We start from the raw sequence: 26,499 nt of genomic DNA, 5'->3' as shown, positions 1-26,499 counted from the left end.
GATAATGCGGCTACAGACATCACCCAGTCCCCTCTCAGCGCCGCAATTATCCACATAAACTGACTGAGAGGAGAAGAGCATTTTACAAGCTGCTAAAAGCAAATTAGAACGCGCCTTACTGTTGAGGGTCATTCTGAAATGGTATGAAAGAGGATCATATGGGAATATGGCGGGTTGTCACGTTTTGCCACTTATCTGGGCAAATTGGAAAGTTAATAGCAGCAGAAAATCATGTGTATTTGCTCTACTTCAGAATATCTATGGCATTTTCACATATCATTATTTTCTCAGTCATTTAAATCTCAAAAGGCAAGACATTTATTTTTCTATCGGTTGTTTCCTTGGACATATGACCACCATGAGAAGCTGTGAAGGTTTAATGCTATAACTGCTCACACGTCCAGTGAAGACCAGCATCATACTTTATAATGGGTTTTGGCTGTACTGCCTCTGGGCTACAGTGTTCTTTTAAAACATTTGATTTACAGAACATATTAAACTGGTGATGCTATTCTGGCATTTTTCCCCTTAAACCATCCAGGGTTTTAAAAAATAAATTTGTTGCCTTCACACTTGCACATCAAATCAAAGCTTGTACGAGGCCTGAACTAAAACTAAACAAGCTCAGGACTAAACTTTCTCTGTTTTTTTATATAGAGGGGTATCAGTCTGGTTCTTATGCCCTCTGTTACTTCTTGCAATTAGTTTATTTTTTTTCAGTGACACATATGAAACGAAGCAGCTCATTCTTCTCTCACTTCATATTAACAGAATTTAGTGCTTCGCTCATTGATTCTGCAGAAATCAACAAAGTTTTTCAATCCCCTGTGATATTTTTTCCCTTCCTTGCAGCCATATTTGTTTTGATACAGACGGACCATGTGTGTCCCTCATTGGCTAATCCACCTGTCAGTCACAGTAAAGTATTGAAGAAGTGTGTATTCTGAATCACAGGCAAGACTAAACCTATGTTCTGCTTGTTTTGTAGGAAGCTTGGCACACTTTGAACCTGTGATCTGACACCTCACAACTTCATTGTTTCTTAATTTATGCCACCCACATTCTTCACCTGTGAGTGCTCATACTGATATGGCAGAGTATTGTATGCTTTCTCTAGCTGCATTTAGAGGGATGAATATAAGAACACGATCATGGACGGGTGCACATTGAGAGATGCAGTGACAGAAGCAGGCACACAATTAAGACTATTGTTCTGGTCCCTCTGCAGTGTAACACATGTGACACAGGGGGCGCTATTGTGCACTATGTGGTCAGAGTCGTGGAACATGGTCTTTAATGAGATTTAATGGCTGGGAGCCGTGCACTCTGGACAATAGTTATAATAGAAGTGATAATTGTTAAGAGCCTTGCACTTCAGTTCACCGAGTACAATAGATGGATAGATTAAAATTTCAGCCTTTAATTTATGCTAATTGCAACAAATCTAAATTTTAAGTGCCAACACAGTGGCTAATTTGTTCTAATTTAATCATGGATGTTACAGTTACTCCTTTGTGTTATTAAATTATTTTTCAATGTAAATTTGATGTCTGTACTGCTCCAACACAATCATCTTGTTTGTTGATTATAGCCTGTGAAAAGCAATTACTCAGATCATCATATTATAGATATTCTGATTCAGAATATAGTAAATATTTAACAGGACTTAAAAAGTAATGTAAACTTTTTGACTCACCCAGTATGACCTGATGAGAAAGCTACGTTTCTATCTTTGTGGTTTAAAAAGTTTGAAAAAGTTTGAGATGATTTAACCTCTTGTAGCATCAACAGACTTTATAAAATAGAAGTAGTTAATTTGTTTCTAAAAATGCATCACTTTACTTGTTAAAACTCGTATCACCGTTGCACAAAATATAAACACAATTTTCTCAAAAGCAGTCATGGTTAAGGAGCTGATCTTACTGACTGTTGTGCAAATAGTGAGGTAATTGTTAGTTTACACTGTTAACGCTCACACATAACATTGCTTTATATCTCCATTGTGGTGTGAAATCATTAAAGTAGGTGTGTCTTACCTCAGCTAAACCACAAGTATATGAAAAAATAAACAAAACAAAAACACTTAGATTCCTTGATTGTATTTATTCCATAACTTTCACTGAATGGCTGCAGATATCCATCAGTTGAGTACAGCTGTAGTAATTATCCAGCAATTTAACCGTGACAAATGGCCTCATGTTTTATTCACGTTGGCCTCCGGGCAATGGATTATGATTAATGACTATTAGCACAGACCTGGGTTGTTTCTACTTTGGTTTATGGTGCCATTTTAACCCAGTGCTGCCTATGTGATGAGATGTTTACTCACTTCTAGACTGTCTTCATGATAATTCCTCTTCATTTGCTGACATTTATGATCTCATTGCTCTGCCTTAACAATGTGACCAGAATGAAGGCGTTTTATTGGTCCAGAAGTGGTGTAGTGGCCAGTCCCCCCATGCCACAATGTGTCAGCGTGGGATGGTGGTAAAGGCATTTGTGTTTTGTGTGTGTTAGCTAAGTCTTGGGTTATATTTAGCCGGGCATTGGAGCTGCAAACACACTTAGTAATACAGAGATGCGTCATGTTAGGATCTCATGAAGTGGCCAGCTAAACATAATGCTTGTACTGTACCATAAGCCAACAGGCAGATACTGAGAAGGTGTCAAAAGTATAGAAAATCAGATGCAAACCAACACTAAACCTAGAATTTAAACTAGATATTGATTTGAACAAAAAGTCACATTAACATTAGATTTTTTAGAGTGAACTTGACCATGTGGTAACAAGAAAAGTATAAAAAAATAAAAATAAAATAAAATAAAATAAAATAAATAATAATAATAATAATAATAATAATAATAATAATAATAATAATAATAATAATAATAATAATAATAATAATAACAAGAGTTGTGAGGCACTCTAACATAAAATTAAAATACCTCCTTATACCCACCTTATCATGGACATACTATAAAGAAAGAACTATTATTTTGTGCTGAAAATTACAATCCAGTGTGTCAAAATCAGTATTGTGCATTAAGTCATTTCCTTAGTATCGTGTTTGACATTTTAGTATCATAAAAACAAGCAAGTTACCATGGCTGCAAGATATTTTGAGACATAAAGGTCAGTTAGGAAACGCATAGTAAAGTTTTAGTTGTGTAAATGAAAACAGACATAATGCTGTGTTGGTTATTCCCTTCCTTGCATGTGCCTCTAGACAACCCTCATTAGTGGAAGACCACCCCCCCTTGTGCAACCTTTCTACCCTCATGGTCAGGTCCAGTATTGGTTTAGGCTCTAATATGGTTCGTGGTCAAATGATGTGATAATAATATTATTTATTGAATAATACTAAGAAATGTGTTCTTCCCATATGTTGTAATGTAAATAACCATTGTCATAGTCACTTATTGGACAATAAAATGCTGTAGCCTTAATTTTTACTCTTTGCACAGTGTTGTGTTAGATTTAAGTCTATTTTTAATATTTATAAATCTTTATTTTTGATAGTAAATTTCTATTCTCCAGCTGTTGAACTGCGTGCTGCAACAATCGAGTTTCCCAACTGTCGGACAAATAAACATTCTCTCTTATCTTATCTTATTTATTAATTACAGAAAAATATGGCCAATAAATCAATGAAATAGAGTTGTTTGGACTGTGTTTGGATACAGCTGAGGAGTTTCATGACAAATTGTCCCTTGGCATGATCCTGTTAATAACATACAACAATATTGATATGACGTCTCACTGTCGGCCACTGTCATATAAATCTCATTATTTATTCTGATCTGATCACTACATTTACACTACATTGTCCAACCCAGGTAGCTCTTGTATTATATCCTACTGTGAGAAACATGCTTATTTCTCCACACAATGCCTTCTGTTCAACCCTTTCACATTCATCTCTTTGTCCTCATATTCTCCTGCAGCATCGAAGTCCTCTTTTTAATTAAACGCAGATGCTTATCCTCACTGAACAGTAGTGCACAGGGACATGGGAACAACACATAAAAGCACTGTACAGTTTTTTTCATCCTATTTTGGGGCTATAAATGTCTGTTGAAGCAGCATAATGCAGTCCACTCAGGTTGCTGTTTGTGGAAAATGTGTTGCAGCCACGGGGGTCCGAAAGCTTAAGGTCAGAACGAGTCACTTTGATATGTTTTTTTTTTTTTTTCACAGTCACAGTGCCAAAGCCCACCATTTCTCACACCTGGAGTTTATAGTGCCAAAGTTGTTACTAAGAGTTGGGGGAGGTGGGTCAGTCCATGCCCAAAGCAAATATTTGACCTAAACCCCTCCTACAAGTTTTTTTTTATTTTTATTTTCTTCTGGAGAATGTAATCTTTTAAGTCCTGTTTGTATACAAAAATGATTTTAAGGTGCAGTATATGTAGCTTTTCTGATCACATACATGCTTGTCTTTAGAAAGATGGTACTACTTCTTCTATTACCTCTTAATGTTCTACAGTATTGCATTAATGTACCGTATCTATTTCCATGGAAACAAGAGGATTACATCACCAGGTCCAGTTATAGGTCAACAGGTTATAGGGTTTCAATAAATGCAAGCTGAATGCCATACAGTGGTGCATCCCAGGCAAAACAATGACATCTCCATGGAGACAAGCAGGTGCGGACCCCCAACCACAAAGGTTACATAGAGCACTTGGGGTGGTGATCTTGTGCTGCTCCATTTTATGACCAATGCCACCTTTTAGATAATGGAAGCTAGTTATCACTGAGTAGAGGGATTTTCAGGTTCACTCTCTTTCCAAATTTATCACAGCCGAAGGGTAAGGACAAACCGCACAACTCTGGACAGAGGACACGAGAAAGAAACAAAAGGATGCAATAAATTACCAAACGTGCAGTTAGAAATAAAGAGGGTACGATGTGATCAGCCAAATTAAACCAAAAAATGCATTGTAATGGGAACAATTCATATAAAGTTATTTTAAAGTTGCACTATGTCACTTTTTTGTGGATGGTCCACTACCTGCTAGTCTCATGGGGATGTTATTGCTTTGCCAAATGTTCCACGGAATGGTGGAAAACTTGCATTCAATAAATTGCAGTTTTTAAAACCTTGAAAAACTTTGATAAACATGCATTCTTATTGTGAGCAGGACCGCCTCTCCATAGACCCGACCTGTAACTTGACCTAATGGCATCACGTGCTCGTCTCCATTATGATTACTTTTAAACCGTTCTGTGTAATATTCCAGTCAAAACATGACATGTCCATGAAGAGAAGCAGGTGGCTGATCTCCACCAGAAAAGTTACACAGTGCACCTTTAAATGTAACTCATGTGCCAAGGACATTTATTGACATCTTCTGTGTAAATTTCTGCATAAAACCATGATTGTATTGTCCTTATTTGTATTGCAGGAAATAGTGAATCTGACGAATTAGCCTTGGAGAGAAGTCAGCTGAGGCGTTATGAATTGGGCAAGGGAAGGATATGGGAGAAAAGGCGTGTATAGAAAAGGAGAGGAAACACAAGGGGACTGAAAAGACGAGGAATAACGCCAAAGAGAGAAAGAGAGGGAGAGGGAGAGAGAAGCGCACGCGGAGAGAAAGAGCGGTGATATCACATCCAACCCTCCGCCTGCCTGCCGCGCGCTCACTTTGCACCTTTGCTCCACATATGCGCACGGGCAACGCTACGCTTTTCCTTCTTCCGTCGCTAGATACGGGGGCCGGACCAATACGCCGAGGGAAACAGGAAAAACACACACTTTTGACAGGATGAACAACAGTTTTCTAAGCATGGCGTCGATAGGCGACTTCGACCCGCTCAACGCTTCTATCCCCGCCACCAAAGTTGAAATCACGGTGTCCTGCAGGTAAGGGAATGCCTCTGTTTAACCTAGTTTTGTTTGAGAGCTGCGCGAGGAGAAGTAGATCTGGCTATAATGTGCTTTAAGTATGTCCAAACTTTTGTCTTGTAGTCTGTTTACTCCCAGGTGCATTCCAGCCTATTGCTTATTCAGGTTGTTATTAAGTAGGGTGTGCCAAGAGTAGAAATGCCAACCGTACCATTTTAAGCTTTTACGCACAAGAATGTAGGCAAATTTTCTATTCAAAAAGAACACTGTTGCGTTATGTTGGCTCCGCTGTCTAGACATAGTTCATTTTTTGTTGTTGCCACAGTTTTAGTCAAACAGTAGTCTATTTTGCACGTGAAAACTTTGGTATTCGATAAGTTGCGCACTGCCTACTGTCGGTATTTACGTCAGGTGAAGTTAGATTCGAACTCGCCCTGAAAACTTGTGTCTTGTGTCGTAGCTGCAACACAGACTCATCATGTTTTGGCAATGACATGTAAACTTGTCAATATTGCATTTGCGCACATGTGGAGATTAAGCTTGCACGTGAACAAATTGTGTTTTGCGTGCGTGGGGCCATAAATTGTTCGAATGAGTTGGATTTTCTGTTACAAAAACGAACTGAGCATTGCACTATGAAAAGGATGAACATGTTGACGCTTGTGTGCGCGCGGTGTGATGTGATAAGAGCTGACAGGCAGAGCGAGGGGAAGGTCCTGGTGTGTACTTAAGCCGTTTGAATAGGGGCTTTCTCTGCCATTTGGGGACGGGTATATCCTGTGCAAAATAACGTCAATGTGTTCTGCTCATATTGCCAGCTTTTATATGTGATTTTAATTCTCTGCCTTGTGTTTTGAGAAGACGTCTTTTGAGAATCTCTAAATGTGTCACCTGCATTGTTTCAAATAGGTCATACCTCACTGTGCTGTCACTCATGTGCTGAAACATGAAAAGACATTTTGAATAACGCTTTATCGGATTTACTGACAGTGAACAGATAATAGAGTACGATTCATTGGATATTGACCTATAGACTTGCCTTGTATTCCAATAATACACTCCTGTGCTGGTGGTCTTTGTTTTTGGGGCATGTGGATGACTGCAATTTGCTGTGAATGGAACTAGAATTTTGAACACATGGCTATGTTTAAGTATTAAAAACTTACTCAAGCTTATCACACATGTAAAAAACAAACAAACAAACATTTATAACATATGAATAAGTCCATTATATGTTGTAATAATATAATGTGAAAATATGCATGAGACAAAATAAGATGCAGGCCACTACGGGAGTGTTTGACATTGACATTCCATTCTCATGATTGTCATTTCTAGGAAGTAGTGCCATCAGTGAATCATTTACCACTGGCGTTTGTATCACACTTAAGTCATGATTAAATAAAGTAAAAGTATAAACATTAAAGGCAAACCACTACTACACAATAGACCAGGTGGCTGTTTATTAAAGGACCTGTACCAGTTTTTTTCCATGTAGCCTGTTTGAACAAAATTTGTCTTGTCTCAGTTTAGATATATTGTACAACCAGCGTTTGAGGTGAAAATAAGTTTGCTTTGTACTGTCTACATCTAATTATAAGCACTTAATTGTCAGACATTCAGGAAGAGTGCAGTTATCACACTAGTTGTTATTTGAGTTACAGTGACGGCAAAACTCCATTCTAGCCTCTGAAAATTGTGAAAAGCACTTATAAACTCATCGCGTTGAATAATTATGATGCTCGGAATGCATAGGTGAAGTAACTTTGGACCATGGCAAACCGTTTATAAAGAACTACTTTTGTTTGTTATGTGTTTAAGATGGTAAAAATTAGATACTGTGCTTTCAAGGGAAAAAATCTTCTTAAGGGTGTGACAAAATAGAGACATAAACATGATAACCAACGGAGGAATGAAAATATTGTTGGGACAAACTACTAAAGAAAAGTAGTTGTAGTATATTTTGGGCTTCTGGTGTTATATGGCAGTATGGTTTGAGTGTGGTACCTTGCGCATATCATTTTTTTAAGCACTTGCTTAGATGTCTTCCCTTGTTTACCCTGAACATAATGGCCAATGCATGTTATTACATTCTGTCTGACTCATGCCGTTGTCCTCTCCCACCTCACACTCCATGGTTACTGCCTGGCCCTCTCCAGTTGAGACTTATACCATTTGTTTTGTGTTATTTTGAATGGACATAATGGGCAACTCACGCCCATCTCCATGGAGACTACTGTTTTAGCGTTTTCTCCCTGAGTGTGAGTGGGGTGGTGAGAAATACCACCAAAGACACACCGGCTCCAAGGACCAATGAATGAAAGCCCTTATGCCACAACAGTTTAGTGCTGTTGAATCTTGACAATAGCTCAATAATAGGTTTAAAGATGCAGAGGCAATAGGAAAATACAGTGCACAAACATTACACTGCAAGATAGGAATTTGGTTTATTATGCATTTTATTTATGGCTTTATATATATATATATATATATATATATATATATATATATATATATATATATATATATATATATATATATATATATATATATATATGCGCTCAGGGAGGTGCTGGACAGTGTTGTATATTCATGAAAATATTCATGAAAATAGGTTTTGTGTAGGCCTGTCATGGTAATTACTATATTGACTTCAACAGATGAAAGATTAAACAATATATTTTGGGGGTCAATATTTATCGTGCTTACTTTTTCTTTGCAGTTTTTATTTTATAAATCTGCTCTTGGGTTTTGTGTCAGTGACATAAATTTGTTTCAGTATTATTGTTTATCATTTATATCTTCTTAAGCAATATATATCAGTTCAAAAATTGTCATCATGACATGGCTGGATATGTGTCTGAAAAACTGGTTTGTTTGGAATCTCTGCATTCAGTCCTGCTGAGGAACCCTGTTAGTGTGAGTGGCTGATTGCAATGCAATGCCAATATATGCCTATAGACCAAATTATATTATGGCCTATAGAGTTTACCAAACTTTTTAGAGCTATTGTGCATTTTTAGTTGAAAAAAAATATGACTAGGGTATTGAGATGACTTGTGGATTTTGTAGATCAATGTACAACAGTAATCTCTATATAGTTCAGATGGGGACACATAGTTTTTACCATGGGAATAGCACTGCTTTGATATGTGTATGTTCTTTCAAAATGAGTGATATGACAGGGAGATTTGGTAATGAGCCCCAGATGATATGTTGATTTGTAGCATTTCTGTCTAATGTAAATCTAAGCTCAAACAAACTTACACACATCCATTTCTCTTATTGGTCAGCCACCATCACTGTGACTGACATGTGCATTTAACAAATCACAGTGATGTATGAACTCTTCAGAAGAAGCAGATGGCTTTAGTCAGTGATTTACTTCAGCCATTATGATAAAGACTTTAGACCACTGCCGTTAGAAGTAATTTCCACATCTAAGTGCAATGAGTTTGCAGTATGCTTTAATGACAAGGTTCAGGGCATTAAAAATGCCATCAATTGCAGAACACAAATAACACCCCTGCAGCCACCTTGACACTTAGAGCTGACTCACTTTGCACCTGTAACTGACAAAACTGTCCAAGAGATCATCACCAGTCTGTTACCCATGGGATTTGGAAAGTCTGTGCTCAACAGTTTGCTACGACCATTCGCCTGCATATTTAACATGTCACTTCAATCTGGAACATTCCCAAGAGCTTTGAGAACTGTGGTTTATCAAGCCTCTCCTAAAGAAGAGCGGTCTTGATACCACAATACTAAACAATTACCGACCGATCTCAAATCTGCAGTTTTTAGTCAAAATCCTTGAAAAAGTTGTTTACCAACAGCTTATTTACTTTCTCCAAATGAACAACTCATTTGATGTTTTGCAGTCAGGTTGTAGACCCCACCACAGTACTGAGACTGCTCTTATCAAGGTGACAAATGACATCCACCTGAAGACTTATCCAGGCAAAGTCTGGAGTTTTTAACCTGCTAGATATGAGTGCTGTCTTTGAGGCTAGAGGACTGGGTGGGCATGTCTAGCACTGGATCCAGCCGTATCTAGAAGACATGGAGTACCTGACCTGTGGAGTGCCACAGGGGTCAATCATGGGACCCCTGTTGTTCAATGTCTACATTGTTAATATGCAGCAATAATGTGTCTTACTAGAACTATGCAGATGACACTAAGATCTATGTCTCACTGGGAGAAGGTGATTATAGAACAAATGGATGCTACTGCACCCAAAAGATCACTGTGTGGATGCAAAACAACATTCTCCAGCTAAACTCAGACAACACTGAAGTCATAGTCTTTGGCCCACAGAAACAAAGAAAATGTGTCAGTAGTCAACTCCAATCTCTCTTTCTTTAAAACCTTCAAATCAGGCAAGATATTTAGGAGTAATAATGGACTCAGACTTGAACTTTAACAGCCACATCAAATCAGTAACATCTGCAGCAAAAATCAAAGGTTTACTGATGCATTTGTCTCCAGTAGGTTTGACTACTGTAACCGCTTGCTCGCTGGCCTCTCCAAATGGGTGTTAAGACAGCTGCAGTACGCTACTGCTGGGTCCTGACTAGAACTAGGAAGTACGAGCTCATAAGTCCTGTGCTCAGGTCTCTGCACTGGCTCCTGTAGCTCAGAGAAGAAATTACATGTCATAGACATTACAGCAGCTCTGCTTGTGTACAAGTCTCTCCATGGCCTAGGTCCAAAGTACATTGCCATATGAACCATCTCACTCTGAGGACTTCAGGGACCAGCTTCCTGCTGGTGCCCAGAGTCAAGACTAAACATGGGGAATCAGCGTTTCAGTTTTATGCAGCTAAAACCTGGAACAGTCTCCCTGAAGATGTGAGACAGGCCTCTACTTTGACAATGTTTAAATCCAGGCTCAAAACAGTTCTGTTTAGCTGTGCATACAACTGAAAGGTTTTATGTTGCACTCTTCTCTTTTAATGTTAATTTTCTGATTTTTATTTGCGATTATTTATCAATGTTTTGATTTGTTTTATTGTGATTTTAATTTATTTCTTATTCTGTAAAGCACTTTGAATTACTTTCTGTACGAATTTGTACACAATGCCTTGCCTTGCCTAGATCTACATTCTTGGCATATTGTCCATCCCTAGTGTGCATATATATGAAAAAAATAAATAATAAATCTTCCAAAAAACAAGATTTAGCATTCATAGTTGCAAATAGCTTTCTCTGTCTAAGAATGCACCTCTGTTTTTTTCTGTTTTCACCTGTTTTTGCAAAAGCATACAACAGGTAATTTTGCAAAATTTCTATCTTATATTACTCACTAAATCTCTTTAATTCAGTGACTAACTTACTGAAAGGGTTGTCGCCTGCTTCATGTGTGGAGGTGCGCAGATCCTCTCAGTGCAAAAAGCTCTCTCTCGGGTAACTGTTGCATAGTTGCTGGTGACATAAGTGCCACAGAAATATTGACACATTCTTTTGCCAAGCCTCTCCTGCTAATTCTTGTAATACTCTGAGGCTATGGGAGAAGAAGTTTAAGCTCTTGACTTGAGCTCAGCGACACCAGAGACATGCCATCCAGACTAATCAATGAAGAATGTGGGGTGTCGAACTAAATCGATACACCTCCAGCAAGGCCACTTTGTTATACCACCGCACACATGCTTCTAGTGTTCACACATGTACGCACAGATACATGTGAAAAGCCCTTCAAGGAAATAGACAGATTTATACAGCTATTTCTCATGCTGAGACGTCATACAAAATAAATGACCAAGATGCACTAAGGCTGTACCGCCTACGCCTTATTCCCTACGGCCCCCTCTCTGAAAGGCCCCCCAGTCCAAATATTCCATTATAAGCTTCGAGCGGTCCAAACAGCTCACCACCTTGTACCTGTTTTTACACTCGAGCAACTATATATAAGGAAATAAGGTGCGTGGGGAAGCATCTCTGACGTATGAGTTCACAAACTTAGCGAGAAGGTGTATATATTTCAACTGTAGTGAGAGAAAAACTCAATAAAATAAAATGGTGTTTGCGTCACTACTTTTTTAGACTGTACATAGAGTATGTAGCTTTGTTGGCCATTGTAATATATGACTAAAGCCAAAAAGTTAACAGGTAGTATATGTTGTATTCCACGCCTGTTTTTAGATCACAATTTATCTCTTATTGTTATGAAAATGCTATCTTCGCAAAAAACAAGCTATTAACATGTTTAAGTTTGACTTTCATTTTTGACACTCTGGAGCTCCCTCCTTCTGCTCCCTACGCTAAGCCCCTTCAGAGCACTATCACAACACAATTAACATGCATCACACAAATTAGCTACTGCAGATTGCATCTGGTTTGTCCAGTTATTGTGTATAGTTTTGTGTCATGTTTTTGTGTATTTATGGAGAATTGTCGTGTCGGAGCATGGATGGCATAGGCTTGTGGGCTGAGCATTGCACAGAATCTTACAGCTAATCATAAGGAGAGGTCGAATAGGGATAGAGAGATTGCTAAAATACTGAAACATGCATGGATGACAGCTAAAACCTTTTCAGACATGTTTTTGATGAGGAAACAATGTTATAAATTAAAAAGCTGTTTGTGTAATCCCTCAGTCGTCCAGGTCTGATCCAGAGTAAAAGCTGAAGTTAAATCTGTGAACTGGACAAAACTTTGTAGGAGTGAAGACATTTCGCTGCTCATCCAAGCCACTTCTTCAGTTCTGGTCAGAATGCTGGTGGACACTGCCTTATATCTAACTGAAGGGAGGGGCTACCTACACTGAAACTGTAAATAGCTATTGTCTCCAGTTTCAGTCTTAATGGCCCCCATTTAACCTTTAATGGCCCAAAAAGAACAAAAGAGAACAATAGGGTCAGCCCATAGGGCCATTAAAGGTTAAATGGGGGCCATTAAGACTGAAACTGGAGACAAAAGCTGTTTACAGTTTCAGTGTAGGTAGCCCCTCCCTTCAGTTAGATATAAGGCAGTGTCCATCAGTGATCTGACCAGAAATGAAGAAGCAGCTTGGATGAGAAGCAAAACGTCTTCACTCCTACAACATTTTGTCCAGTTGGCGGATTTAACTTCGACTTTTACTTTCGTAAAAAGCTGAAAAAATAGTTTTTGCATAATACCCCCCATTTAAACAAATTAAACGATGGTGCATTTGTTCATTTTGCAGAGAAAAGCCAAAATTTTGATTATATTTGAGTTAAGGACATCAAATTTGGGATAACAGTGGCTTGGCTATATATCATAATATGTAATGGGATGTTTGTCAGTTTGAAATCCTTTTCCCCCCAGTTAATTTTACTGTATTGTCCCCAAGCAAAAAACTTTACCCATCTGTGTATGTAGTATGAGTTCTTTGCAGTGTTGATTCTCAGACTGGCAGCGACCGCATCTGTTCCAATCTACCCCAGAACTAATAGCCCCCTGAAGTCATTTGGAGTAGTTCCAGGTTTAATAATGTCTAACAGATTTGTGAGGGCCCTGGGCAGATTTCTTTTCCGGATCCATAGATTTCCAAAATTGAATACTTGCTTATTGACCTGTCCATTTTTGCCTCCAAATGCCACTAAACCACGCTTTCTTTGTGGTGGTACTTCTGGCTACCGTTAGTGGGAATCCCATTCATTTCAATTGAGATATTGGGAAAAGTTTTGCTGGTAAAATCTCATATAAAGTAGATTGGTTTGTGTAGAATGTTCTATGCATGCATCAACAAGTCAACAATGCACCGATTCTCTGACAGGCTTTAAAACGGCTCTGTAGTCTTTTTTTTTGGTGTCAAGATCTGTAGCTCCATATAAAATAATACAACTGCAAAGATGATTGTGGCACAAACGGCAACTTCTGGAATGAGGCAATAAGTGTAGTTTTCAATCATATTAACTCATTTAATATTGTTTGAAAAAGATCTAAAACTCAACTTTTATTTATGAAAAAAACCCCAACATTATCCCACCAAAACCCCTCCAATATACTATACTAATGAATATTGAACTTTCTGGGCTTTATATTTTCTTCAGCAATATATTGTACTTCAAAATTTCTGTGCGTTTCCCTCGGCACATAACAGCAAAGGCTACTAAGCACAATGGCCTAGGGTTAACAGTTTTGCCTGAAGTGTTCTGCTTTCTTCTGAATATGATGGAAAAGGCTAAAGTGACAAAAAAGAGAGGCTATGTATGGTGTGGACTCAGACACACACATACACACAAACATGCATTCACACACATACACTGAGAGCCTTCTCTTTTTGTCACAGCTGACAGTATGTGCAGCCTCATCAGTATGCACAGGTATTTGCTTTGGGAGGCAGGCACACTCAGTAGAGTTGTTTTTGTTTTTCTACAGTAACATCTACTGAACAATTTAGATGCTCTTGATTTTATTTTAAATCCAATTACTGTATGTAATGTACTGTAAGATTTGTTTGGTGGCTTCCATATCTCCTGGCAATGTTTTTCTTCTTTCTATTGATATAAAATAAAATAAACCGCAGGGTTTAGTTTCAGTCATAATTCCCTTTACATACTACAGAGAGAATCATTATAGAGTTTAATATCCCTCAAGGGTCTTTTACAGTTATATGGTTGGTTTATTTGCTCATTAAAATTGATTTCAAGGTTAAAGATAGGACCTGTAACTACATTATACTTCAAATAGTCTATGTTATTATGAGTCCTGTTAATTGATAAGAAAAAAAAAGTTCTTGGCTATAATCTAAGCCTAGAATCCATGTGGTGTCATGTTTCAGGTAAATGCAGCCATGACCAAACAACAGGACAAAACCCTTCATTGTTGCTTGCAGGTGTAATAGACAGATGCGAGCTGTGAGGGATAGCTTTGTGTCTTCCAGTGTTCTGTAGAAGTTTGGAGAAATATTTGGTCTATTTTACTTGTTTTAGCACTCACACACAATGTCTAGTCTCCTCTTTCTTCCTTCAAAGTCTGGACTCTGCTTCAGACCACATGCATTTACTGACAGAGGATTGGCTGTGAATCTTTTAATAAAAAAAATATAAAAATAATAATAATATTTTTCAAGATTGTTAAAAGAGAGAAGCTCAATCTCTTTTTGAAATATCTTGTCCATAAAGCAGGATGGCAGACAAAAATCCTGGCTGAAGTCTGACCCTGTTAACGGGAAAGCTAATGACAAATATGATTTTATAACTGTCTGCCTTGTCCTTACGGTAAATACAAGCAATAGGCCATATGCAATAACTCTTATCTCTGCCGAAACGCTCCTTATCGTCAGGGTGTTGTACTAGAGTGGTATCTGTGAAGCTATCATTCGTATCATTTTTTGGAGAGTGTGTATTTTGATGGCTGTGATGATTTTAGCAAATTTTGGTCTGATGAATGTCTTTTAAAAATATAAATATAAAACATCCGACTTATGCCAAATCTGTGAAAATACACAGTTATCTGCACCAGAGCTGTGCAGCAATTCAGTTAACGGTCTATAAACGAGCAACAGAATTTAAAGTTGTTGTTTTTTTTCCTTACTATCATGGGTAACTACAGAAGTGCAATAAAGAGCTATATCTTTCCACTGATCCTGTTGCGATACTGTTGTCGATACTAACTGCCTGCCTTCAATATAGTATAATATAGACTGTGAATAACCCATTAGACTGGATTGTGCACAAGACTACACTACCTATCATGCTGGGTAACTATCTCTATTTGGTGTGTGGACATAGTAACAAAGTGCATCTATAAATCTCCTCTATGGTCAAGGTAGTTCTCTTAAGGTGCTGATAAAAGATCGACCATATATAGCTTTAATCAAAGAGGTCTGGGGAAAAAAAGGTGATATCGACTCAACAACAATGATTTTACCCTAATCGTGACAATCAACATTATCAGCAGTGCAAAGTTCATCCTTTTGTTTTGAGGAGAAACACATGTGCCTTGACAAGGACCTATGAAGAAAATGTTCTTAAAGAGAGGGTGTTTTACTTTTACTAACACACAGCTAACACATGGCATATTCAGATCACCATGTTACCTTTTTATTGTTTCGCAAATGCTATATCCAGCTGAAATGACGTATTAACATGTTTTATGAGTTTCACTTTCGTCTGCCAATACTTTGCTCTCAGTGCTAAGTCACTCCCACTTCAGAGTGCTATCACAACACATTCAGCATGCGTCCTGCTAATGAAACTCCTCCACATCAGGTTTGTCGTGTACAGTTTTGTATCATTCTTTTGTTTATTTATGGAGGATTGTCGTGTGGGCTGAGCATTGGACGGAATCGTACAGCTAACCATAAGGAGGGTTCGTATAGGGCGCGGTAGAGATCGCTAAATTACTGAAACATGCATGGATGACTTCTAAAACCTCGTCAAGCATGCTTCTGATGAGGGGAAAAATGAATAACATCGTAGAAAGCTCAAAAAATCAATATGGCTTAATACCCCCTCTTTAAGACGCTGCAAGTGTAGCAGCTAAAGATATGGATTTTTAATATGGGCAAGGATTTTGTTGAACTCATTATAATCCATCTCGTCTGACTCCCGCTGTTGGGCCCATCACAGAGGAGCCTTGTGGTTTGGGCAGAAGCCAAACCTGAAGCTCCCAAACAAACCAAAACAAACATTTACTTCGGCCCATATTAGCAGAGATATAGACTATTTGTGGGCAGGAAAGATGTGTGCTTTTCTTTCAACTGGGTTTAAAAGTTTATTTGTCGGAACTTTCTGCTTCCTCTCAATCACGATCCCAGATTGATAATGTGTACAACTTGAATCAGGTCTGCTACACATTTTAGTCCAGGTTCTATCAGGTTAACATGACATATTTTCATTTTGTGAGATGTTTTTGTGCATTATCCCAGATCCAAATAAGTAAATTTAATAAGTCTGTGAGATTCCTAAACCTAGAATACAATATTTTCTCAACTACATATCAAATTGACTTTAAACTTGTCTTCATTGGATTATCAAATTAGGAGTAAAATAGTAAAGTAAAAGCAAGCCTATCCCCTTATGTGTCTCACCTTGAAAGCTACACTTACAAGAAAAACGACACTGAATATACAAAACCGTGGACAAATAAACACCTTTTCAATCATGCTGACAGCGTTTGAGCCGTTAAGCTAATGCCAATGCGTAGCTTGACATTTCAAACATTATTTATCCTCCTGGCTATTTCCATGATTATGAATTAATTCCTTCTTATCTTTCCTTTGAAAATTGGAGACTCAGAAAGGATTAGACATTTCCCGACTTGTTTCTGTCTGTTTGGAGTGTTTGTTGTGTTAAGCCTTTTTTCAAGGAGATAAGAGGCATCAATCCTCAAAAGTCACAGGACCTATACTGTTTTTTTGTTTTTTTTCACCATTGATTTAGTTTTGAACATCCTGAAATTCTCTTGTCATTGTCGTGGCCTGTGGAAGAAATGCTTAAACAGACTTCAGATCAGAATTTCGATTTTATTATGATTCATGTACACTTTAATTTTTTTCAGTTGTCTTGAATAGATAAAGACTTTTTTTCAAAGTTCTCCCTTCACTATGATTGGTTAAATCCATCTGTCATTCACAGCTTTGGAGCGAAGTGAATCACTCAACAATATGACCAAAAATAGCAGATTGTCACAGGAATGAGATTTGATTTTTATCATCATATTGTCTAGCCCTAGTTGCAATATCAAATTTAATGTTAAAATTATTGTTAAACGAGACATCACAATTGTATATATGTTTGTTTGTTTTCATACCTTTGTCGTGTACACCGCAATGACCTTTTGGAGAGAGTTTAACATATTGAAGCCTCCATGTTGTTACTTTAAACAAACTGCTCTGAGTCTGGCTGTGCAATGTTCAATGTCTACCTAAAAGCACAAAGTGATTGGGATTGACACAAGTAACTTTTCTGTCTGTTTACACAAGGCTCGACACAGCGGGATGCACCAATGATTTTGGGATGGCAGCGGCGCCTCGGTACATGCAATTAGCACGACAAAACTATATTGAGGAAACTGCCACTTACAGTCAGCATTGTCTACTATTCCCCCGTGTTTTGACTTGTGAGTGTACTCTGTAATGCTTTTTTGAGTCATTTCAGTAAAGATTTATGCACTCAGAGGAAATTACTATCGACCTTCTTGCGCCTCTTATTCCTGAACTGCGGGGTGCTCTCTACATAAGTCAACACTGTGGCTAAATGCACTTGTCTTCTTCTGTGCCAGGGTAATTGCTGTAAAGCCTATACATCACACTGTTAGCCAGCACAGAGAAAATGGATTGATAAAGATCTGAGCAGAGAGCGAGATGCTGCTCAAAGGTCAAGGGCTACATACAGTAGTGCCATGGAGACATGCAGCAGTAATAAGGGCGGGTGTAATAGATGTCCATTATGGCTTGAGCTCTGGGGAGGTGAGGGGGCAGCAGTGAGGGCATTTCAAATGATAACAAATGCTCAATAATGAACAATCTGCCCATACAAATGAACATGTTTCTCCTATGGGTGATAGCCTGACATCCCCCTTTAACCAACCACGAATCTCTGTATTATTGCATATTGTATGGAATTAGCAATTCATCAAGTTTGGGTTCTAGATATTATGTGGAATGGCCTTGGTTCCTAAACTGTTTAATTCTCCCCCGACAGGTATGAAGGTCCACTGATTTAAGAGTCTACAGGGATTTGCTTTAGTTAATCTTCACAATTTGTCTTGCTGATGAAAGAAGCTTTCTCGATTGTTCACCTGCAAATACATACTTCAATATTGGAGCCAAGAGATCAAGCACAAACCGTTTCAAACCTTTGGAAAACATATTTATATACATACAAACATATACATATATATATATATATATATATATATATATATATATATATATATATATATATATATATATATATATATATATATATATATATATATATATATATATATATATATATATATATATATACACACACACACACAAACACACACATATATATATTCCCACTGAAGTGCAGGTTTGGCTTTGCTCTCACAGACCCTTTAGCACATTGTCCATATTCACATGCATTAATATTTAGGTGCATACACAGCTTTAGGACAGCTTTTTTTTTTTTTACAGCAAAGTGAAACAGGGGCAGGCTGCCAAAGTGCAAAAGTAAGAATTACTTACTGCTCTTATTTCTGGGTTTGCGATTGATAAAATACATTATTATTAGGTGCAGACAACATGCTGCAGTCTGGTTTTGTCACAAAGTGATGCTTTTACATTATACTTTATGCAGAACACACAAAAATGGTACCCCAGCTTTAAGGGGCCATAACCAGAACATAGATAATCTTTGTGAAGGTGCAGTGACCACTGTACTTAAGTATGGGGGCTGTTTTTATTGACTACATAAAATGTCCTTCTGTTCCATATCATCACACATTTTATATATTTTCAACCGCAAATTTTCCCAAAATACTGTGGATTTTTGCCCAGCTGTTGTATTGTACAATCCTTCAGTGCTATTTGAGACTTTGATTAGTTGGTTTCTTCAGTTTCCTAAAATCTAAAAATGTCCATGTGAAAGTGTAGACGTTCACTAAGGCTTTGTTAATAATAGACCAGCACAGCCAAAAACCTCTTGGCTCCTTAAGCTTGAATGATCACACTTACAGAATAGTGGGATGCCAGACATTCATCTGCAGCACTTAACAATAAGCCTAGTGCTGCCAAGTCGAAGAAAACGCCATAAATCTGAAAACTCAGCTATCCAAGTACAGACGCTATAGAGGGGCTCTGGCAACACAATGTCCCTGCAGCTAAAATATGCCCCAGGTAAAGATGCGTATGTAGCGACATACAAGCAATTTTCCCAGTAATGGACATCTAATTGGAATATATTCAAAGTGCCATTGGCACAGCTTTCTGATGACAGCTAATTTTATTCCTGTATAGCGGGCCATTATACAGAATAGAATGTAGAAATATGAGGCGGATTATTGTGTTTTTTTCTATGGTAGACTACTTCCAGGGATTTAAAAATATATCAAATGTTTGGTAATAAATTGATAGTGTGCAGAATGTCCAAAGAGCTTATATAGGATCTGAACAGCAGTCAACAAAATTACAGAGGGAAATTTCATCTGGAGCTGTAGCGCACTGATCTGAAGTTTGGCGGTTCGAATCCCCTCTCAGTATCACTGGTTGAGCGGTTATATCCACTGACCCATGGGTTAGCGGTGCGATTCCAGCTCTCACAGATGAATGCTGTCATTGTATCCTTGGGCAAGACACTTAACCCACCTCACCCCAAGTGTCTGTGTACACTGGTGTATGAATGCGTGTGTGAATGGGTGAGTGGGTCCTTGATGTAAAGCACTTTGAGTGCTTTGAAGGTGGAAAGCACTATATAAAAATGTGACCAATTACCAAAGTTGAATTAGCATTTTATAATAGTGATGCGTTCTCTACATTTACATTCTAAAAAAAAAAAAAACGTGTTTGCAACAGTTATATTATGGCTTTAATCAACTTGTCTAATATCTGCATGCTTGATGACTCTGGACAAGTGGTTTATTGGAGCAAATAAAAATGAATAAAGTCTCCTCCAATGCAACAATATGGTAATATTTTAATAAACATGATTCATCAGCATTTTCCACCGCTGTTGTGAATTAAGATGGCGAGATGGCAGACACATTAAGTTGTAATTATGAATGCCATTTGACCAAAAAAGCAGGCAATGCCCTTTTGGGTTTAGTAACTGAATATTTTATGATTTCTTGGATGGTTTTTCAAGTCCAGTTATAGTCGACTCCATCTGTCATGTCAGGTGAAGAGCGTTTTGTTTTATGTCCACAACCTACACAGGCTGACAGAACATTTTATTATATCATGCCTTCTTTCTTTTCCATGGCTAGAAGCATTATTTTATTTATTCAATGGTAATGTCAATGTTTAGTCCTTTGCACATTGCTCATCAGCAGACTGAAAAATAAGTATGTTATATGTGTATTAAATGAACAATAAGCCATAGATAGATTACCTAGCGTATGTTTCCTTTAGTTTTCAGTCAAGTGTGATTGGTTGACTTAATATTCCATTGCACTCAAAGCACTTAACATCTGAGAACTAGTGACAAGGGCGATGGAGGCAATGAGTAAAGAATTATAGTCACGATTATTTGGCTTATTACTTATTACTGTTAAAATGAACGTGTATCAAATATATTTTTAAGTAATGTTTTGTGTAGATTAGAAACATGGCTGTGCTCCAGGTTTTGAAGGTCAGAGTAAGTGCACAGAGTCTGAACAGAAGGTTGAACTTTTTGCAATTTTTTTTGTAATTGAATAGAGTAATATTAAAATCATGATTATTAATTTGATAATTACACAGCCCTAGAGAGACGATGATGATGAGGTATCTTGAACAACATCAGTATGAGAAGGATTTGCAGCTTTACCTGTTGTCATGACTAGCTAATCTGGCAAATTTCTCCAAAGAGCTTGTGAGAATTTGATTATAACTCTACTGATATCTTATTAGATTCACACGCCATGACCCTTCACTTGGCGAGAACTTGCGGCGACAAACATTTAGATTATAATTATGCTGCTTTAATGAGAAGACACGGCCCTCGTCACTGCCTCTGCAACGCTGCATATTTCCACCCATTTTTCCTTTCCTTCGGGGGAATAGACTTTCTTTCTACCGTGACAGAACATATGACGTGGAGGACATAACCTATCCCGCGTCTGTCCGGCGTTGTTCCTCTCATCCATCAACACACCAGTGGCATTTCGAACGACGACAGACACACCCTAAATGCAAACCCACGTTTGGCGCAATGACATTTTATTTTTTACTCATATTACATTCCTGAGCAATAATAGAACAAATCAAAAACATCATAGAACCTGCCGGCCCCTCTGCGGTTCGGTGACATTTGGAGATGTGAAGATATGTGAATGGAAATTGCCTCGTTTTGTTGTTTTGGCCGTACATGAGAACAGATTGAGGTGGCAGATTGTCGGAGGATCGCACTGATTGAGACTTTTTGACAAGTCAGATTACTCGACATGCAGTAAATCACAGTGTCACAGGCCTATTTGGAGGGGAGAGAGGGGGGAGGGTGGCCTAATCAAGTCATCTCCATCCTGGTCACATATTGCTGGGGCATGCCTGAATACCTCCAGGGACTGTGGTTGGCTCTGTCTCTCTATCTTTCTTTCTGTCTGATGTCTAACCCCATGGCCCGGGTCGGCACTTCTGAGCCTGTCGCGTGTCTCCTTGTTTACTCCCAAATGCACTGAATACTCACTAAACTCTGATAAAAGGCTCAAAGGGATGAGGTTTGGATATCTGTCTGTGATGTGGGTTTCAGTTGAAGCGTGTGCAAGGCAGTTTACAGCTAATATGTTGTTGATAAGACATAATGAATTCAGCTAGAGCAAAGATCTGAAGCCTTCACTGAAATAGATAAACAAAACTTGACATGCCGGCTACGTTTTAGCTAAAAATGTTTATAGTAAATATAAATTAATGTACAATATTAGTTTGCATTACCAAGGTTTCCAACTATAGATATGTTTCCACCAGCCCTCTAGCAAAAAACATCATTGTGTTACGTTTTCTGGCTATGAATTCTCCAATAGTTCCTTACAATGAGATCTGTAGTTGCATGTAATGTAGTTGTGCCACGCTGTACGCTGCAGGAGCTGAGCCGAAAGGCAAAGCTCTCGATTTACCGGTCAATCTACGCCCCTACCCTCACCTATGGTCATGAGCTTTGGGTAATGACCGAAAGGACAAGATCGCTGATACAAGCGGCTGAAGTGGGTTTCCTCTGCAGGGTGGCTGTGTGCTCCCTTAGAGATGGGGTGAGGAGCTCGGTCACACGGGAGCAGTCCCCGGGGAAGACCCAGGACACATTGGAGGGACTATGTCTCTCACCGGAGGACCTGGAAGATGTGTCTGGGGTGAGGGAAATCTGGGAGTCCCTGCTTAGACTGCTGTCCCCGCACCTGGCCCCGGATAAGCGGAAGAAAATGGATGGTAGTTGTGCTAAACTAGTTTTGGCGTATTGTTTAAACTTAACACCACAAGCCGTCAGTTAATGATCCTCTATAATCAACTATTATGAGCTTTTATGTTAGAATGGTTTTCCCTCATCATTAACTTACTCAGAGATGTATTTTGATTGATTTAGAGAAATATAATAGTTTAAAATGAACAAACTATACTATGTACTATAATGATCTTAATGTGTTACGGTTTATCACTAAATACCAGGAGAAATAGCTTTAAATGAATACTGTGATGTTCTCCTGTGGCTTTAGTTTGGATGCTCTCTCACTGTAGCTCAGGCTGAGGCTCACTCTCACATCTCATCAATCGTCACTTGTTCATGCAGACAGACATGTGCAGACCCCACCACTAACTGGCCGCCAACACAAGCAGCCTGCTACACAACAAATACATTCACACAATCAGACAACACAGACTGTACCCAGCTACATTTGACCTAAACTGCAGCTGTTTCAACAAAAACATAAGTGGTGAAAAACAATGAAAAACATAACTTTATAGATAAATGGGGCTAAATAATGCAAAGTCATGTTTCTCATCAAACGTGTGTCAAGCATTATCAGTCAGGAGTGCTTTCAATTCTGTCAACATTTTGCACTAAGCATTACTTCATAGTTTGATGAATCACCAGGTCTAGCAATGGACAACTGGGCTTTATGTAAACCAAACAGAGGTAACTTTAAAAGCAAGATCAAATTATATATAGTAGGGCTGCAAGATTAATCGTAATCAAATCAAGATCACGATTTGAATGGAAGTAATTAGCAAATTGCAAGGGTTGTGATTTTTTAAGTACCAAACACTCCTCCGCAAACAACAAAATATCGTCTCCTCTGCATAAAAATGTCTAACCCTGTACAAACATGTTCTGAAATGTGATTCTTGTATTCATTTGTCAATTCATACATCAATATTTTTGTCAGTTCTTCTGGATGCACTGAAAATGTTAACAGAATTCTATAATTAAAACATAAATTGCAAATATAATTGTAATTGCAATGCTTGGCAGAAGAAAAAGCAAATTGATATTTTTTCTGACATATAGTTTAGTATATAGCAAAAAATAAAGGCAACAATCTGAAAACGTGGACCAGGACAAGTCAAGAGAAGTCACTGTGCTTGAGAGCTTGTATTCAGCTTGTATTAGTTGGTGCATTTCATCTTAATATAAATGCTGTTCCAACTCAAATGGGTGACATTGCAACAGACTGAAGCTGTATTAAGCATCCCAAATCTGCGTTTGACTTTTGCCTGTGTGTAAAACAGATGTTGGGGCTTGTCAGTATCAAGAAGTCACGGTCCTGTGTTGGTTCAGGAAACAGGGACAGTGCACTAAACTGTACTGAGAGCGCTGACAAAGGCTATTAAGGTAAAATGCCACTCCAGCGGATGTGTGCCTGAATGCCTTTGTGTTGTATGTGTGTAGATGGACAGATTGTGAGATAGTAGCTCATGTGTGTGTGCGTGTCAAGACTGGGATGGTCTCTTGGCTCTTGCCGCTCCTGTCAACAAGAATTAGGACAGTCCTCTCAAAGCAGAACAGAGAAAATACAAGCTTTGAATGCTCTGGTGCTGAAGAGAGAGAGGGAAGGAAAATTGGGTAGATTATGGATTATTGCCATCCAATAAAATATAAACATCAATATAAATATAAGCATGCAATTTTAAAGGTGCACTTTTAACTTTTCTGTTGAAGGTCCACTACCTGTGTGCTGTGTTATCGGCCCTCCACAGATCTGATTTGTAAGTTTGCTTGGTGGCGTCACGTGCTTGTCTATAGAGATGGACAAGTTTAATGCCATACTGTTGAACATCTAGGCCTAACAATAACATCCAGGACCTCGATCAGAAAACTTACATACAAATAAAGTTTAGTAGATTGCCTATAATTAAAAGAGCATGTACCACTGCTGAACCATGAATATATATTTTTATGTGTAAAATGATAAGTGTCCAGTGTTGCATACCTTCGAATCGACATTTACAGTATTATCTATGTTTTGATAATCTGTCTATCTAAGCTATGTTTCTGACTTGACACAAAATGGACAGTCAGTCAAGATTAAAGACATCTTCTCCTTGCATATATTGGTCTGATTTGGAAGTCTGGCCTCATGCTATGATGAGTGGACAGGGGACGTGAGTGGTTCTGTTTCTGACCCTTACTGTAGAGAGTAACAGAAGTGTGACCGAGGGGGACACAGACAAATAATGAGACAGCTCGACATGACAGAAAATGTCATGACTGTTCAAAACATCAGCACTTAACATATAATCAAACAAGTCTGTAGTATTTTTCTTTCTGATTAGTCAATGTAATAATTTATCATTGTATAGTTTTAATGTTACATAGGTTATGCAAATTTCCACACACAATACATTTTCTATATTTACATATCTATGTTGTAACTTGGCGTTTTTATGTTTGTTGCAAAAGGGCTGTGCAGTGTCTCTGAGTGGTTATCGCTCTTCCTCCTCTAAACAAGGAAGCCTGGACTAAAGACACTGAGTTCACAACACATCACACGATTCTAAACTGTGCACAGAGGGCAGGTCAACATCGTCAAGTTTAACATCTTCTTCACAAATGAATTAGGAAATTATTTCACGACCACCTGGTGACATTATTCTAATGCATGGTAGTGATAGAATAATGTTCTATATAAATCAAGACCCTGAATGTGTTCTGGAAAGGTTTAATGTTGGCCTATTTATCAGTTTGCATTATATTGTTCAATATAATCTTTTGATACTGGATTTAGTGATTGCTGTCAGATGAAAGGACTTAAAGCAGCACAATTAAGATATAAGGTTTGACCATTCTGAATTCATGGCAACAATCAGTGAATAATGACCCCTCTCCTAAAATGATCAAATTCTATAATGTTGTAAATGCAACCTATTCCAAAGCAATGTTTTGTCCTTCAGCTCTGTGCTGCCTCCTGTCACTCAGAGCTTGGCAGAGTTAGCGCCTTTAGTGCACTGACATTGCCCATAGTACATGATAAATATACAGTACTGTATTAACACAACCATTTTTCAGGATGTAATATTCTGAGAAACCCTGTAGTTGCTGTAGGAAAATACTTAAAGCCAAACACAACCCTATACCATAAACAGAAATTAATATGAATTGAATGGACATATTTTTATTGTTATTTATGTTATTTTATGTTACATGTCGAAGTTTGCTTTGAATGCAATTGCTTCAGTGTTCACTTCATGTAACCTGTATACAGCCTTCACTTTCGATTCAATGGCCAACATAGAAAATCAATATTTCTAATGCATTGAACTCGCCTAATACACTGAAAGAAAAAGAAGAAAAACTAATACGGACAGTGGTTACGTGCAAAAAAAGTGATGTTTAGGCTTGAAACTGAAATGCATACTTTTTGTATATTCTTTTCACAGCATAAATATAACTTTTTCATGCCGATAAAGTGTGCTTGAATCATGTCAAATGCACACATTCATCTTATGTTACCTAATCATGAAAATTAACCTTTTATTACCCATTTAAATTAGCATTGTTTTTGTTATTGTTTAATTCTATCTACATAATTTCAACATCAAATGTCCTTAAAAGGCTTTAAAGTAAAATAAGTACACAAAAACAC

General features: G+C 38.0%; 1 protein-coding gene across 1 annotated transcript in view; it reads left to right on the top strand.

Annotated features, from left to right (window-relative positions):
- Positions 1-5,606: 5,606 nt before the first annotated feature.
- The window catches only part of LOC117391963 (copine-8), a 117,025-nt gene continuing 96,132 nt past the window's right edge, over positions 5,607-26,499 (top strand). The window contains exon 1 of the mRNA XM_033989921.2: positions 5,607-5,867. Within this exon, the coding sequence (XP_033845812.1) occupies positions 5,770-5,867 (98 nt within the window). The 5' untranslated portion in view covers positions 5,607-5,769. The remainder of the gene's footprint in view (positions 5,868-26,499) is intronic.

Source organism: Periophthalmus magnuspinnatus, chromosome 23, assembly GCF_009829125.3.
Source record: "Periophthalmus magnuspinnatus isolate fPerMag1 chromosome 23, fPerMag1.2.pri, whole genome shotgun sequence".
In the NCBI taxonomy this organism is placed as follows: domain Eukaryota; kingdom Metazoa; phylum Chordata; class Actinopteri; order Gobiiformes; family Gobiidae; genus Periophthalmus; species Periophthalmus magnuspinnatus.
Note: the sequence above shows the minus strand (reverse complement) of the source record. Positions and strands in the feature narration are given on the sequence as shown.